We start from the raw sequence: 12,443 nt of genomic DNA, 5'->3' as shown, positions 1-12,443 counted from the left end.
TCCGCGGCCGCTTCGTTCGCTGGTCGTCTTGCCCTGCATGAGGATGTTCCTTTCATTCCTCTACAGCGCTGGAACCGCTTGTCCATTGCGCTGCAGCGTCAAGACGAGCTCGGGAGGTGGGGCGGATGCTTCTCTCGCTCTTCCACGCCACTCGCTGCTGTCGGACTCGCTTTTGACCGCTTCGCAAGACTTGCCTGAGTACACCTGACTGCGCTGCACCTTCTTGCGGCTCGCCCATGCTCTCGGGAGCCCTCCCCACCTCCTCATCTCCCTTCCTCGACCTCACCTTCCTCCCTCTCTACCCTCCTCATCGCCCGTCCTTGCTTTCGACCGCTACGTATCCCTCTCTCGTCGCCTCACCCGCCTGGCAAAACCGTTTCGACCTCCTTCAAGTTCTCGGTGAGAAGGACCAGCATGGCGGAGGATGGGGCGCGCGAGGGCACACGGTCGACCGAGATGCGTACGGGAGCACTGGCTGTGTGAATGCATCGTGCTGGGACGAGCAGACGGGCAGGCTGGCAACGGCGGGAGATGACACCAAGTGCGTTTGACTTTCCCTCTTCCTCCTCGTCGAAGGCTGACCCAGCTTGCTTCATGCAGGATTTGCATCTGGTCGCCTGGAGTCGAGGACACGCTGCAAGACGACGGGTCGAAAGTCGTCGCGCCGGGACTCGGCTTCGGGCTGAGCGAGGTCATCGACACAGGTGCGCCCGACGACTTGCTTTCAAAGGCGATAGCTAACCCCGCTTATCGCTTTACAGGCCACCGAGCAAATATCTTCAGCGTCAAGTTCGCTCCTGGCATGTCGAACCGCCTCTTCAGCTGCGCTGGCGATTCGACAGTCCGCGTCTTCGACCTCTCGCTCGCTACAAACCCGCAACTCAGCTCCGTCACGATCCGTCCTCCCGCTTCTTCAGGACACAAGCCTTGGACGCATCACGAGGACGCGACGGCTTGCACGCGCGTCTTCCGCTGCCACTTTGACCGCGTCAAGCGAGTTGCGACCGAGGCTAGCCCGGATGTCTTCTTGACTTGCAGCGAGGACGGGACGGTCAGGTGCGTCTGAGCCCGACACTCTGTTTGGGGATACTGCCGAAATGGCAAGCCAGTGAACGAGCGGTCCACGATCTTGACGCAGGCAACACGACTTGCGCGAGCACCACAACTGCCGTACCTCGAGGCTGCAGGCGCCTGACGACGTTGACTGCCCTCCGCCTCTCGCCGACTACCCCGGTCTCTCGCTGTACTCGCTCACGATCAACAAGCTGCGGCCGCACCTCTTCGTCGTGGCCGGCACTTCGCCTTACGCTTTCCTTCGTACGCATAGGTCTCCGTCTGAAGATCGTCCCTCGCGCCTTGACTGACGTTAGCTGCCTCGTAGACGACCGCCGCATGATCCGCGCCCCGATGCTCCGCGACTGGGGCATCGCCCCACCCTCCGACCCCTCGTCTTCATCCCTTACACAATGCGTCCGCCGCTTCGGCGTCCCTCATCCATCGACTCCTCACAAAGGTGAGATCTCGCACCACATTGTCGCCGCCAAGCTCTCGCCCGACAACCCGCGCGACTTGCTTCTCAGCTACTCCAGCGCCGGAATCTACCTCTTCGATACGGACGGCGAGACCTACGAGCGCCCGCCTCCCCCTCCGTCGGCGTCGAAACATTCGAAGGGGAAGCAGCGCGCGGCGGAAGACAGCGAAGAAGACGAGCATGAGCACGAGGACGCGGAGGGCGCAACCCGCGCGCCTGACCAGAAACCTCCCTCTGCCGCTCCCGAGTCACCGATGTCGACACCCGCTCAACTTTTCGGAGTGCATGAGCACAAGCGCTCGGCGAAGAAGCGCGGAGCTGGGCGCAGCGCCGAGTCCTCGACGGGGGAGTTGCCGCAGAAGCGCTTGCGTGACGAGGGCAGCGAGGTCGGCGTTGAAGGAGGAGAAGGACAGGTTCCGACAAGCGAGCCTGTCGAGCATGAGGATCTTGAGGAGAGGCTGGAGGTATTGCAGGGTGGTAGTGGGGCGGGCGGAGATGCGGACGAGAGCGAGGACAGCAGCGATCAGGAGGAACTGATGGACGACAGCGACGACGTGGGAGACAGCTCAGCGCGGGGTGAGGGCGAAGAGGACGACGAGGATGCGACGGATGAAGAGGGCGGCGAGGAGGAGGAGGACTTCCTGCCGCGCGGCCGAAGGAGGGAGTACCACGCCGACGTTCCGATGGTCGCACCTCACCAGTCGTATACAGGTCATGCCAACACGCAGGTACGCCTTATGCGGCAGCTCGCGCCCGTCTTGCCAGAGACTGACCCGCTTCCTCTGCGTCGCAGACGGTCAAGGACGTCAACTTCCTCAACAACAACACGGTCATCTCGGGTTCGGACGACGGCAACTTCTTCACGTGGGACCGCGAGTCGGGCAAGGTGACGGGCATCTGGAAGGGCGACGACAGCGTGTGTTTCCTCCTTCCGCTCCCGCTTGCTTCGCTGACAACGCTCCCTTGCAGGTCGTCAACGTCATGACGCCGTCGCCTACGCTTCCGGTCGTCGCCATTAGCGGCATCGAAGAAACGGTGAAGCTTTTTGGCCCGACCTCGGATCTCGCCGCCGCCGAGAAGGCCAACCTCGCCAAGGACTACGAGCGGATCAAGGCGCGCAACGCTCGTGGCGAGACGGGCACAAGCTTCCCTCGCATCGCGCCCAACGACTTCTTGTCGTTCATCCTCGCAAACATGAGGGCGGGGGAGGGAGATGAGGCGGAGGACGAAGATGCAGAGGAAGGATCGCCACCGGCTCGTCGACCGATGCGCCGCATCCGCATCGTCCGTGGCGACCCGGACGACCCTGCGTCGGCGGATTGCGCCATCATGTGAAGGGGCCATTCAGGAATTGCGCTTGAGGAGGGTCGCTTCTTAACTGCTGTACATAGCTCGCATCGCCTGTTCCCTGTCTCTTCTTCGCACTGTACGTTCCACCTGCATTTGTCTTGCAATGCGCACTTCCGAAGCTGGCGCAAACTGAGCTGTCCTGCCTGCATCTCGTCGTCCCTCTCCTCCTTCTCCCGCGCACGGCGACTGCCCGTCGTCCGCCGTGAGCCGCGACCCTCGCGAGCAGATTTGCATCGGCCTCGAGGACTGCTGCAGCCCGACGAACCCTTTCGCGTCACTCTTTGCACCGATTCAGCCAACACCCGCTCGCACCTCCTTCCCTCCTTTCTCCCTCCCCGCCCTCCGTGGAATAGCCGGCGGGGCATGGCGGTGCTTGGTCCTGAACTAGCTTGCCGCTGCGCGCGCTTTCTCTCGCTGCGACTGACTTCCTCTCGCCGTCTTTTCCCTCCGCTTGACGCAAACTGATGAGGCCTGCAGCAATGCCACTCACCGTCCGGCGCTGATCTCGGACACAGCACGAGCCTTTTCCGATGGAGATCCTCGCAGTCGAAACCGCCGGCCCGTGGACCGAGTACGGAGCATCCGCGCTTCGCTCGCGAGGCAGCGCCCTCGTCTCTTCCTCCTGCATGCACCTTGCTGATTCGGCATGGACTCTTCTGCGTCTGCTGCTGGCATCCCTGCATCGCTTTCGCCTCGTGAAGCGGCTGTCGAGACGTCGCCCTCCTCGGCACATCCGCCTCGACTCGCAGACCGCTTCAAGCTGCTCGCACGGGCTGCAGAGATGTCAGCCACCTCCGACGAAGGCCGTGGGTCTCCCCAGGGTATCGCGTCGGACACGGCACCGTCGCAGACTTCTTCTCCATCGCCAACACCCGCTGCCTCCGAGGCGGAGCGGACGACTTCGGCCAACCCGCCGACCGACGAAGGGCCGAAGCAAGCGCGCAAGAAGAGGTGGACCGGCGTCAGGAACTGCGATGCCTGCAGGATCCGGAAGAGCAAGGTGCGCTCCCTGCTCACTCGTCGAGGTCTCCGCAGCACTCAAGGGACACCTCAGCAGTGCGATCGTCTGAGGCCATGCTCGAACTGTACGTCCTCGGTGTCACCCTCTTGCGTCTCTCTGCGTTACTGACACCGACCTCGGACAGGCGCCTTCCGCAACGTCAAATGCACCTACGACGAAGCGTTCGACTCCTTGTGCGTCATTCGCGCCTGCCAACGCCGCCGTGCTCACATGTTGACCCTTCGCCAACAGCCCCATGGTCGCCGTCGAGCACAACCTCGCGGACATCTCGCGGCTGTGCCAAAACGTCTTCGCACTCGCCCGCACCCTGAACATGCCTGCCGACGAGCTCGACAAGCTCGCGGTCCTTGCGGACCAGCTCATCGAACAGGAACGTCCCAGACCTTACGACGTCGTCGGGAGTACGGCCTCATCGAAGAAGCGGCGCTCGCTTGGCGAGATTCTGCGAACGAACCCTCAGTTCGCCGCGCTCGATACGGACCTCGCGGCCAAGCGACAAGCGACTGCCGCCTCGTCCAAGTCGACGCCAGCAAGCACACCGCGCCCAGATATCCCGCATCCACGTGCACACATAGGCAGAACAGACGTCGCGCCGCCGCCTCGTCGACCTACCTCGGTTCCTCAAATGCGGCAGGCAGGTCCACCACTCGTGTACCACCCGATGCACCATGTCGCGCCTCAAGTCTTCTTCTACGGTCCAGGCGCCTATCCCTCGGCCGTTCCTCCGTGGGCGTACGGCTACGCAAGTCGAGTGCCTTCCACCGCTCTTGGGCTTCATGCGGTCTATCCGCAATCGACCGGCCTATATGCGGTCGCCCCGCCCTCGTCCTCTCGTACACCGTATCCTGCGCATCCTTACGCGCATCTACAACCGCCAAGTGCGCACGCCTTGTCAAGGCGACCTTCCACCGCTTCTTCAGGCCGTCTGTCGCCAGCCGTCCTCCCTCCACTTGCCATACCCGGTCGTCCCGCTTCCCAAAGCATTACTTCAAACTTTTCTGCGACCGCCCCTTCCACCGCCACTCCTTCCACCGCCGTCTCCGCCCTCACGCCTTTCCGCTCCGCTCACGCGCCGACTTCCGCCACGACGCCTCCTTCTGCCCGCCCACCCAGCTCGTCCTCTTCCTCCACCCTCCCACATGGCGGCCACTACCTCCTCCCTCCGATCCAGCCGAAGACCCCGTCGACAGAAAGCCTGACGACCCATCTCGCCTCTTTCGCCACGACGACCCCGACAGCCTCTGCACCTCCTTCTCCGCCTATTCGTCTTGCGCCGCTGCGGAGCATTGCGCAGGCGGAGGATGTCGAGATGGCGGACGAAGCGAGGAGGATCGAGCCGGTCTTCACCAGGACGGACGCTCGCGAGGACGGCGTCCGGCGGCTTCCCAGTCTCTCGGATGCGCTCTTTCGCAGTGCGAGCGAGCGATGAGGATATAAAGGTAGAATTGACGGTCTCTACAAGGTAATAACGACGAGTTTGCGGGATTGCCAGTGCGGATGTGTGCGAGCGAGCGAGGAGAGAAACAGACAACAGGAGCGAGAGCTGAACAGTATGGCAAGGAAGGTCGAGGAGCGATAGGGGAGACCAGCTCATCACGCCTGCTCGGCGGGCATGTCCACCATCTCCTGCCATGCCACTTCTTCTTCGGGAGTCTGATGGGTCGACTCTCTCGGAGCCGACCCCTGCTCGAGAGCGAAGATGGGGTCGAGGTAGTCGGGGGCGAGAAGAGCCGACAAAGTCGGAACGCTTGTCGGGGGAAGGTCGACGTCGAGGGAAGGCAACCTGTGCGAGGGCTCTGGCTGGGGTGTCTGCTTGACGGACGGCGCGAGAGGCTCGGCTGCGTGTTCCTGCGCGAGGCGAGAAAGCGTAGGGAAGGCCGCCGGGCTTGTGAAGGAGCGCTGGTGCTCGCTCATGTGCCACGCTCCAGGCGGGCCATGGATAGATGGGCGCGCGAGAGCGGCATAAGGAGGCGTCGAGTCGTAGGGAGCGACGTCGACTGCCAGATCGGCTCCAGCGAGTGTGTAAGACTGCGCGTGCTGGTCGAAGGCTGGCGGCGGATAGGCGGGAACCCAGACGCCTTGTACGGATTGCGGGAGATAGTGCATGACCGGGGCTTCGTGTATGGCCGGCGCAGGCGGTAGAGCAAGAGTCGGGTCGTAAGCATAGGCGTGCGAGTCGAAGTAAGGCGGTGTAGGAGGCGCAATGGGCGGATAGTAGGGTCGGCCGTCGCGCTCGATGAGTAGCGCTTGCAGTTGCTGAACGACGCGATTCAGGCGCTCGATCTCGGCGAGATTTTCCTCGAGACTCGCCCTCGTCTCGCCTTGCCTGCGAGATCAGAACGGATCAGATTAAGGCGGGAGGAGAGGAGGAGGATTCGCCTCACCCTGGTTTGCAGTCGAGCCAGACGCATTCTTGTCCGCGCAGAGTACATCCAACACACGGCGCCGTCCGAGAGCACTTGAGTTTCCGCTTGCGACACTGCGGGAGCGACCGTGAGCACCGCTTCGTCAGCTCGAGGAGGCGAGGGCGAACTCACACCCTCGCAAGACAGGTGTCGGGCGCTTGGCATCATCCTCGGCGGGTAGCTAGCACGTCCCATAGCGCGTGCAGACAAGAACGGCGGCGAAGGAGAGAGGGAGGCTTGGTAGAAGACGATGCCGACGACGAGAAGAAGCGAAAAGGAGAGCGAACTCGATCATCCTCCACCCACCAAGAACGTGGGAATGACCCCGCGCGGTTTGCCTTCAGCACTGTCCCCTTCGACGGTAGCTCCGCTCAGATACGAGGAGATCAAGGGAAGACGGATGAGGAGAGGACGTTGACGTCTCAGCTAGTTGGCCGGGGTCGAGTAGCAGCATGCATAGCGTTCTTGTCCGTCGCTCCTCCTGGCAGCGCGACCCACGGATAGGAGCGCGAGAAGTGAGATCATCTACCGGGGGTGTGAGCGGGAGGAGCCAGCACCACGTCCATCCGCCTGATTCCCGCTACCGAGGAGGTCCGTTCTTCGCTGGTTCGTCCTTCTCGGCCGTGTAGCGAATTCAGCAGGTCGCCGGTGGCCGAGGAAGGTGCGAGAGCGATGAGGAGACGAAGGGGACGACGCGGAGAGACGGATGTAAGCGCGGAGGTTCCGTGGGACGAGTACACGTTTCGGATCGTCTCTTCAAGCGCTGTGCAGAGTCAAAAAGGCGCGCAGAGGCCAGGTAGCGTGATGCGAAGGACAGAGGGGAGGATTGCGGACCAGGAGGGGTGGTCGGTGGTCTCTGCTTTCCCTGAATGTGGACGCTCGCGCAGACAGCGTTCCAGGATGCTGCGGTCTCGACCTGCGCAGCGGACACAGAAAGCGGGGCGGCGATAGAGCAGGAGGGAGGGAGAAAGCCCGACGCCGGCGCCGCAAGCGTACAGGAGAATTGAGTTCTGTGCAATGAAAGGGTATGGGCTACAAGCGTGAACGTGAGGTGCGAACGGGAGGGAACCGGAGGAACGGTGGCGTGGGAGGAAGGAGCGAGCGGTTTCTTCAGGCGAAGGGCGAGACGGCGACGACGCGGAGGACGGGCGGGCTCTTGGTGGTGTCGGCAGAAACGATGACGGGCACGACGTCGAGAGTCTTGACCGTCTGCGCGCAGTGGCCGTGCTCGGTGTTGAGGTTCTGGAACTTGAGCGGAGTGCGCTGCATCGTTTCGGAAAAGCGGGTCAGCTCGATTGGCCGACACGGGAAGCGAGAGGAAGCGTGCACTCACATCGCGCGACTTCCTGTGCTGCTCCGTCTCGAGAACACGCCGCTCCTGCTTGATCTCGCCCTCCTCCTCGTCCTCGTCGTCGTCGAAGAGCCTGCTCTCCGCCTCGCCCTTGCCGCTGTCGGCCTCCATCATCTTCGAGTGGTGGTGCGCGTGGGCGCGTAGGCGCTTGAGGTGCTCGTCCTGATTCGACTCGGCGAGCCACGCGAGAACGTCGACGCCCTTCTTCCAGAAGATCTGGAGCGAGTTCTCGCGCTCGTCATAGACGGTGCTCTGCGGCGGCGACACAGCTGTCAGCATGGCGCCCGGAAAGCGGAGGAAAGAACCGCAAACGCACCTCGACAGGCATCTGATCGACGTGCACGCGCTTCTCAACGCCGAACTCGCTGACGAGAACGTCAAAGGCCTGGTCAAGGACGCCGATGACGGTGCCGTAGCGAATGACAGGACCGTAGCGCTTCGTCAAGTCGTCGATGAGGACGCAGAGGAAGAGGTGCTGCGACTGCTCCTGAGCGAGGCGAGCGGCCTCCTTCTTGACGTTGCAAGTCTGCGCGATCTTGGAGACCGCCTCGGCGTCGAGCGAGAACTTGGCCTCCGTCGGCGCCTCGGCAGACGCGGCGGCAGCTTGAGCGGCGAGGACGGCCTCGAGCTGGCGGTGAACAATCACGTCGGCGTACCGGCGAATCGGCGAGGTGAAGTGCGTGTAGAGAGGGACGTTGAGGGCGTAGTGGCGGTACTTGGAGATGTCGAGCATGCCGGTGCAGAAGTACTTGGCGCGCTGCATCGAGCGGGTGCTAAGGTGCTGGAGAGTGAGGCGCTCGCCCGGGTCCGTGATCTTGACGATAGAGTCCATCAGGGCGTGCGACGAGCTGCCGTCGATGTCGAGGCCGAGGCGGCGCATGCGTTGGACGAACGCGTCGAGGCGACGGTCGATCGGCTCCTCGTGACGACGCAGGAGAGACTGGTCGGGCAGGCCAGATGCGATCTTGCCGGCGACGGCGATGTTCGCCATCAACATGAACTCCTCGATGAGCTCGTTCGCCTCCTTGCGCGCGTACTCGTGGGCGTCGACCGGCAGGCCGAACTCGTCGAGGCGGAACGAGACCTTGACGTTGTCAATGCGGAGCGCGCCGCTTTCGAAGCGGCGATGACGAAGGTGCTTGGCGATGCCGGCGAGGCGCTTCACGTCCGTCTCGACACCCTCGCGCAGCTCAGCGTCGGCGATCTTGCCCTCGGGCAGCGTGCCATTGTCGATGACATGCTGAGCATCCGAGTAGGCGAGCTTGACCTTCGAGCTGCGAGACGGAAGCGTTAGCGAGAGAAGCGTACGACCCTGACGAAACAAACGTACTTGATGACGGTCTTGCCGAACCAGGTCGAGACGATTTGGCCCTCGGGCGTGAGCGTGTAGATGACGGAGAAAGTGAGCTTGTCCGAGCCGGCGTTGAGCGAGCAGAGCTCCTCAGACAGGGTGGGCGGGAGCATAGGCACGGCGCGTTGGACAAGATAGACGGTCGTCGCGCGCTTGCGGGCCTCGCGGTCGAGCGGAGTATTCGGCTTGACAAAGTGCGAGACGTCGGCGATGTGCACGCCAACTTCGAAGGTACCGTCCTCGTTCTGGATGATGTGCAGGGCGTCGTCGAGGTCCTTGGCCGTCTCGGGGTCGATGGTGAAGACACGCTTGTCGCGCAAGTCGCGCCTCACATCCGGCTGGAGCTCACGCTCGGGAATCGACCAAGGCGTCTGCGGCAAGCACTTGTTGACCGAGTCGGAGAAGTCCTCAGCGGTAAAGTTGCAGTCCTTGAGGAGAGCGTTCGTCTCCGTCTCGATGTCGCCAATGGGGCCGAGCTCCTCGACGAGTTGGCCGAACGGGTGAAGCGACGTGATCGGCCAGCGCTTGATGCAGGCGACGAAGAGGCGGTCGGAGTACTTCTCCGAGTGCTCGACGAAATCGGCAGGCGCCTGTTCGGTCGGTATGGCGATGAGCGGGACACGCTTGTCGGTCGGGCGGAACCAGATGATCTTGGGCGGCGGCTGAGTCGAACCGTTCGACTGGCCGTGACCGCCGCGCAAGTCGACGCCCTCGCGCTCGCGACGCTCGGCGTCCTGCTTCTGCTGCGTCGCCGCCGAGCTCGGACGAAGGACGCCGAGCATTCCGCTGAAGAGCTGGCCAGGCGCGCGCTCGAGGACTGCGACGACGTGGCCGGCGAATTGTGGCTTCGTCTCGTCCGTAACCTCCTCGTCCTCGAAGAGCAAGAGACCCTGACCCTCGACCTCGACGTCGTCCTTCTTCTTGTCCTGCTTGCGGAGGTCGCGCGCCGTCTTGGGATCGTAGGACGCCTGCTCCTCCTTCCTGCGCTTCTTTTCCTCCTTGTCCTTCTTCGTCCCCCAAACCTCGTCAACGTCGAGCAGCTCAACAGCGACAATGTCGCCCTCGAGCGCGCGGTTGCGGTCCTTCGAGCCACAGATGTAGATGTCGGCATCGAGAACGTCCGTGGCGACGTAGGCGTCGGAGCGGTTGCGCTTGTTGACGCGCAGGGTGCCGATAACAAGCTTGCCGGCAGCGAGGAGAGGCGGGATGCTGGCTTGAGGGAGGTAGGGAGCGAAGAGCGTCTTGCGCATCTGGTTCTGGCCGTTCGGGCCGCCCAAGCCGGGTTGAGGGATGCCGCCGCCATAGCCTGCCATCGCAAGCTGTCCAGGACCGCCCTGTCCGCCCGGACCGATCGCCGACATGCCGAAGGAGGGGACGCGAGCGTGACCGGACGAAGCACGGTAAGCACCGAGAGCCTGCAAGTGCGCCTGCGCCTCGGCGAGGTTGTTCGTGCTCGACTGGCTCATGTTCATTGACCAGCCGCCGAGACTCGAGACGCTGCCGCTCTGGCGACGGTGGTGGCCCATCGTGCGGCCACCGCTCGGGCTGTCGTTTCCGCTCGCGAAGGGGTCTTCCTCGAGGAAGCGAGGCTGCTGCGTCGGCGTGCCCTGCTGCTGTCCTTGCGGTCGCGGCGGGAACTGAAAGCCAGTACCGAAACCGCCATTACCGCTCGGCGCTGCAGTCGAGCCGTTTGCGCCGCCTGGCGCTGTCTTGCCCGTCTGGACTGAGTGACGCCGTCCGTGGCCCTTCGGAAGCTGTTGCTGACCGGATGCCGCTCCAGCACCGCCGGGAAGGCCGAACGAGCCCATCGCGCCAGACGGCTGGTGCTGGTGACCGCTCGACGACGAGACGCGGCGGTGCTGGCCAGAAGGACCGGAAGGCAGAGGCGCAGAGACAGGCGGGGCGGCCTGGCCGGTAAGAGTCGCTTGCATGTCGCCGAAGCGAGCCATGAGGCTCTCCTGCTGCAGTCGGAGGTTCTCGAGCTGCTGCTGGATGGCAAGCTGCTCCGCGATGAGCTCGCTCGCCTCGTCCAGACCACCGCCCGCACCCGTCAGCGCAGGGTTCATCCCGGCCGCGAGCTGAGCGAGCTGGAACTGCTGCTGCTGGAGTGCGAGCGCCTGTTGCTGCTGGTTCGAGATGCCGAGACCTTGCGTCGCGGGCTGAGGCGGCGGGAAGACGAAAGCGCTCTGATTGAGCGCAGCGACACCGCCGAAACCGGTGCCAGCATCAGGAAGAGTCGAAGGAGCGGTCGGCGAGCGAGGCATGCCGGTCATAAGGTCGAAACGCGAGGCGGTCGGCGTGACGAGTCCTTCATCGATCATGTCGTGGATAGGGCCGAGCATGCCGGGCTGGAAGCCGCCGGCAGTCGGGTTCAGCGTGTTGGCGGCGGGAGGAAGGGAGGGAGGCGGAGCCGAGATGCTGGGAACAGATGGGCCCGAGGGGTTCTTGCGGAGTCCACCGCCTGGCTGGGAGCGTTGGCGGGCAGGCGAGCTAGGCTGGGAGGACGAAGAGCGCGCAGAACCGCCCGAAGGAGGAGGCATATCGGAGATCACGTTCTGAAGGTTGGCGAGCCCGTCGTTCTGCTGCGACTCGCGTCGGTGGTGCTGCTGGCCGCCGCTCGAGCCGCCGTGTGCTCCTCCGCTCGATCGACGGCCTGAAGCGCCGCCACCGTTTCCTGCATGTCCGCCACCACGACTCGACCTGCGACCATGCGAGCCTCCTGCCCCTCCTCCACCTCCCTGCTGGTTCTGCGGCTTCCTCTCGTTCGTCGGAGAGGATGCGCCGCCGTTACCGCGCGAGGTCGAGCGCTTTCGGTCGTGCTGAGAGCGGTTGCGAGCAGGCGAGTTGGGCGATGCAGCTTGCTTGCGGTTCGACTGCTGGCCAGACCGCGAGTCGTCCTTGTTGCCAGTTGAGCCTGGCGCCGTCTTGGTCGTGTCTGTCGGCGACGACATGGGTCCTCAAGTCGAAGAAGAGGCGAAAGTGGGGCTGTGGTGGCGAACAGCGAGCAGGGTCAGCGGAAGTCCAACAATGCGCTCGTCAAGTCGATTCACTGCGACTCGATTGCCAGCGCACGGTCGGAGCCCGCGATCCAGAAGGAATCGCAAGAACTGCTCGAGCAAGGAGGGACGTGCGAACTCACCTCGTCGGGGATCCCGTCTGCGAAAGGAATGTGCGGGTTCCGCTTCTGATCTATTCGTTCAGAGCTGCTCGAGCGTGTGCAGAGATCGTTCGAACGGGGAGAGGCGTGAGAGTCGCCAGATCGCGCGAGTCGTGGCAAGGTGGGGAGTTGCGCGGCGGCGGTGACGATGGCGAGGCGTGAAGATGTAGGTAGATAAGCACCCAGTCAGTTACTGTGCTCTGCAAGTCCGCGCGCGATACGCAAAGGCGAGGACAGCGCGCCTGACGTACCTCGATGCGGGGAGGGGACGAGGAGA

The 12,443-nt window shown here is 63.6% G+C and overlaps 4 protein-coding genes across 4 annotated transcripts; 2 read left to right on the top strand and 2 right to left on the bottom strand.

Annotated features, from left to right (window-relative positions):
- Positions 1 to 236: 236 nt before the first annotated feature.
- Positions 237 to 2,866, top strand: RHTO_07859 (WD repeat protein; the record flags this gene model as incomplete). The annotated part of the gene is made up of 7 exons (XM_016421514.1): positions 237 to 541; positions 601 to 704; positions 762 to 1,056; positions 1,139 to 1,317; positions 1,382 to 2,259; positions 2,325 to 2,447; positions 2,501 to 2,866. The coding sequence occupies 7 exons, from the start codon at positions 237 to 239 to the stop codon at positions 2,864 to 2,866; spliced, it is 2,250 nt and encodes a 749-aa protein (XP_016274107.1).
- A 661-nt stretch (positions 2,867 to 3,527) lies between these two features.
- Positions 3,528 to 5,331, top strand: RHTO_07858 (C6 transcription factor; the record flags this gene model as incomplete). Its single annotated transcript, XM_016421513.1, has 4 exons — positions 3,528 to 3,881; positions 3,939 to 3,966; positions 4,027 to 4,075; positions 4,134 to 5,331. 4 exons carry the CDS (start codon positions 3,528 to 3,530, stop codon positions 5,329 to 5,331), a joined length of 1,629 nt encoding a protein of 542 aa, XP_016274106.1.
- Positions 5,332 to 5,495: 164 nt separating this feature from the next.
- RHTO_07857 (C6 transcription factor) lies at positions 5,496 to 6,502 on the bottom strand (the record flags this gene model as incomplete). The annotated part of the gene is made up of 3 exons (XM_016421512.1): positions 5,496 to 6,228; positions 6,287 to 6,381; positions 6,440 to 6,502. 3 exons carry the CDS (start codon positions 6,500 to 6,502, stop codon positions 5,496 to 5,498), a joined length of 891 nt encoding a protein of 296 aa, XP_016274105.1.
- A 915-nt stretch (positions 6,503 to 7,417) lies between these two features.
- RHTO_07856 (cell wall biogenesis protein phosphatase, Ssd1) lies at positions 7,418 to 11,960 on the bottom strand (the record flags this gene model as incomplete). The annotated part of the gene is made up of 4 exons (XM_016421511.1): positions 7,418 to 7,570; positions 7,641 to 7,910; positions 7,975 to 8,932; positions 8,989 to 11,960. 4 exons carry the CDS (start codon positions 11,958 to 11,960, stop codon positions 7,418 to 7,420), a joined length of 4,353 nt encoding a protein of 1,450 aa, XP_016274104.1.
- Between the last annotated feature and the right edge of the window lie 483 nt (positions 11,961 to 12,443).

The sequence above is a fragment of the Rhodotorula toruloides genome (genome assembly GCF_000320785.1).
Source record: "Rhodotorula toruloides NP11 unplaced genomic scaffold Scaffold8, whole genome shotgun sequence".
Lineage (NCBI taxonomy): Eukaryota > Fungi > Basidiomycota > Microbotryomycetes > Sporidiobolales > Sporidiobolaceae > Rhodotorula > Rhodotorula toruloides.
This window is presented reverse-complemented; position numbering and strand designations above follow the sequence as displayed.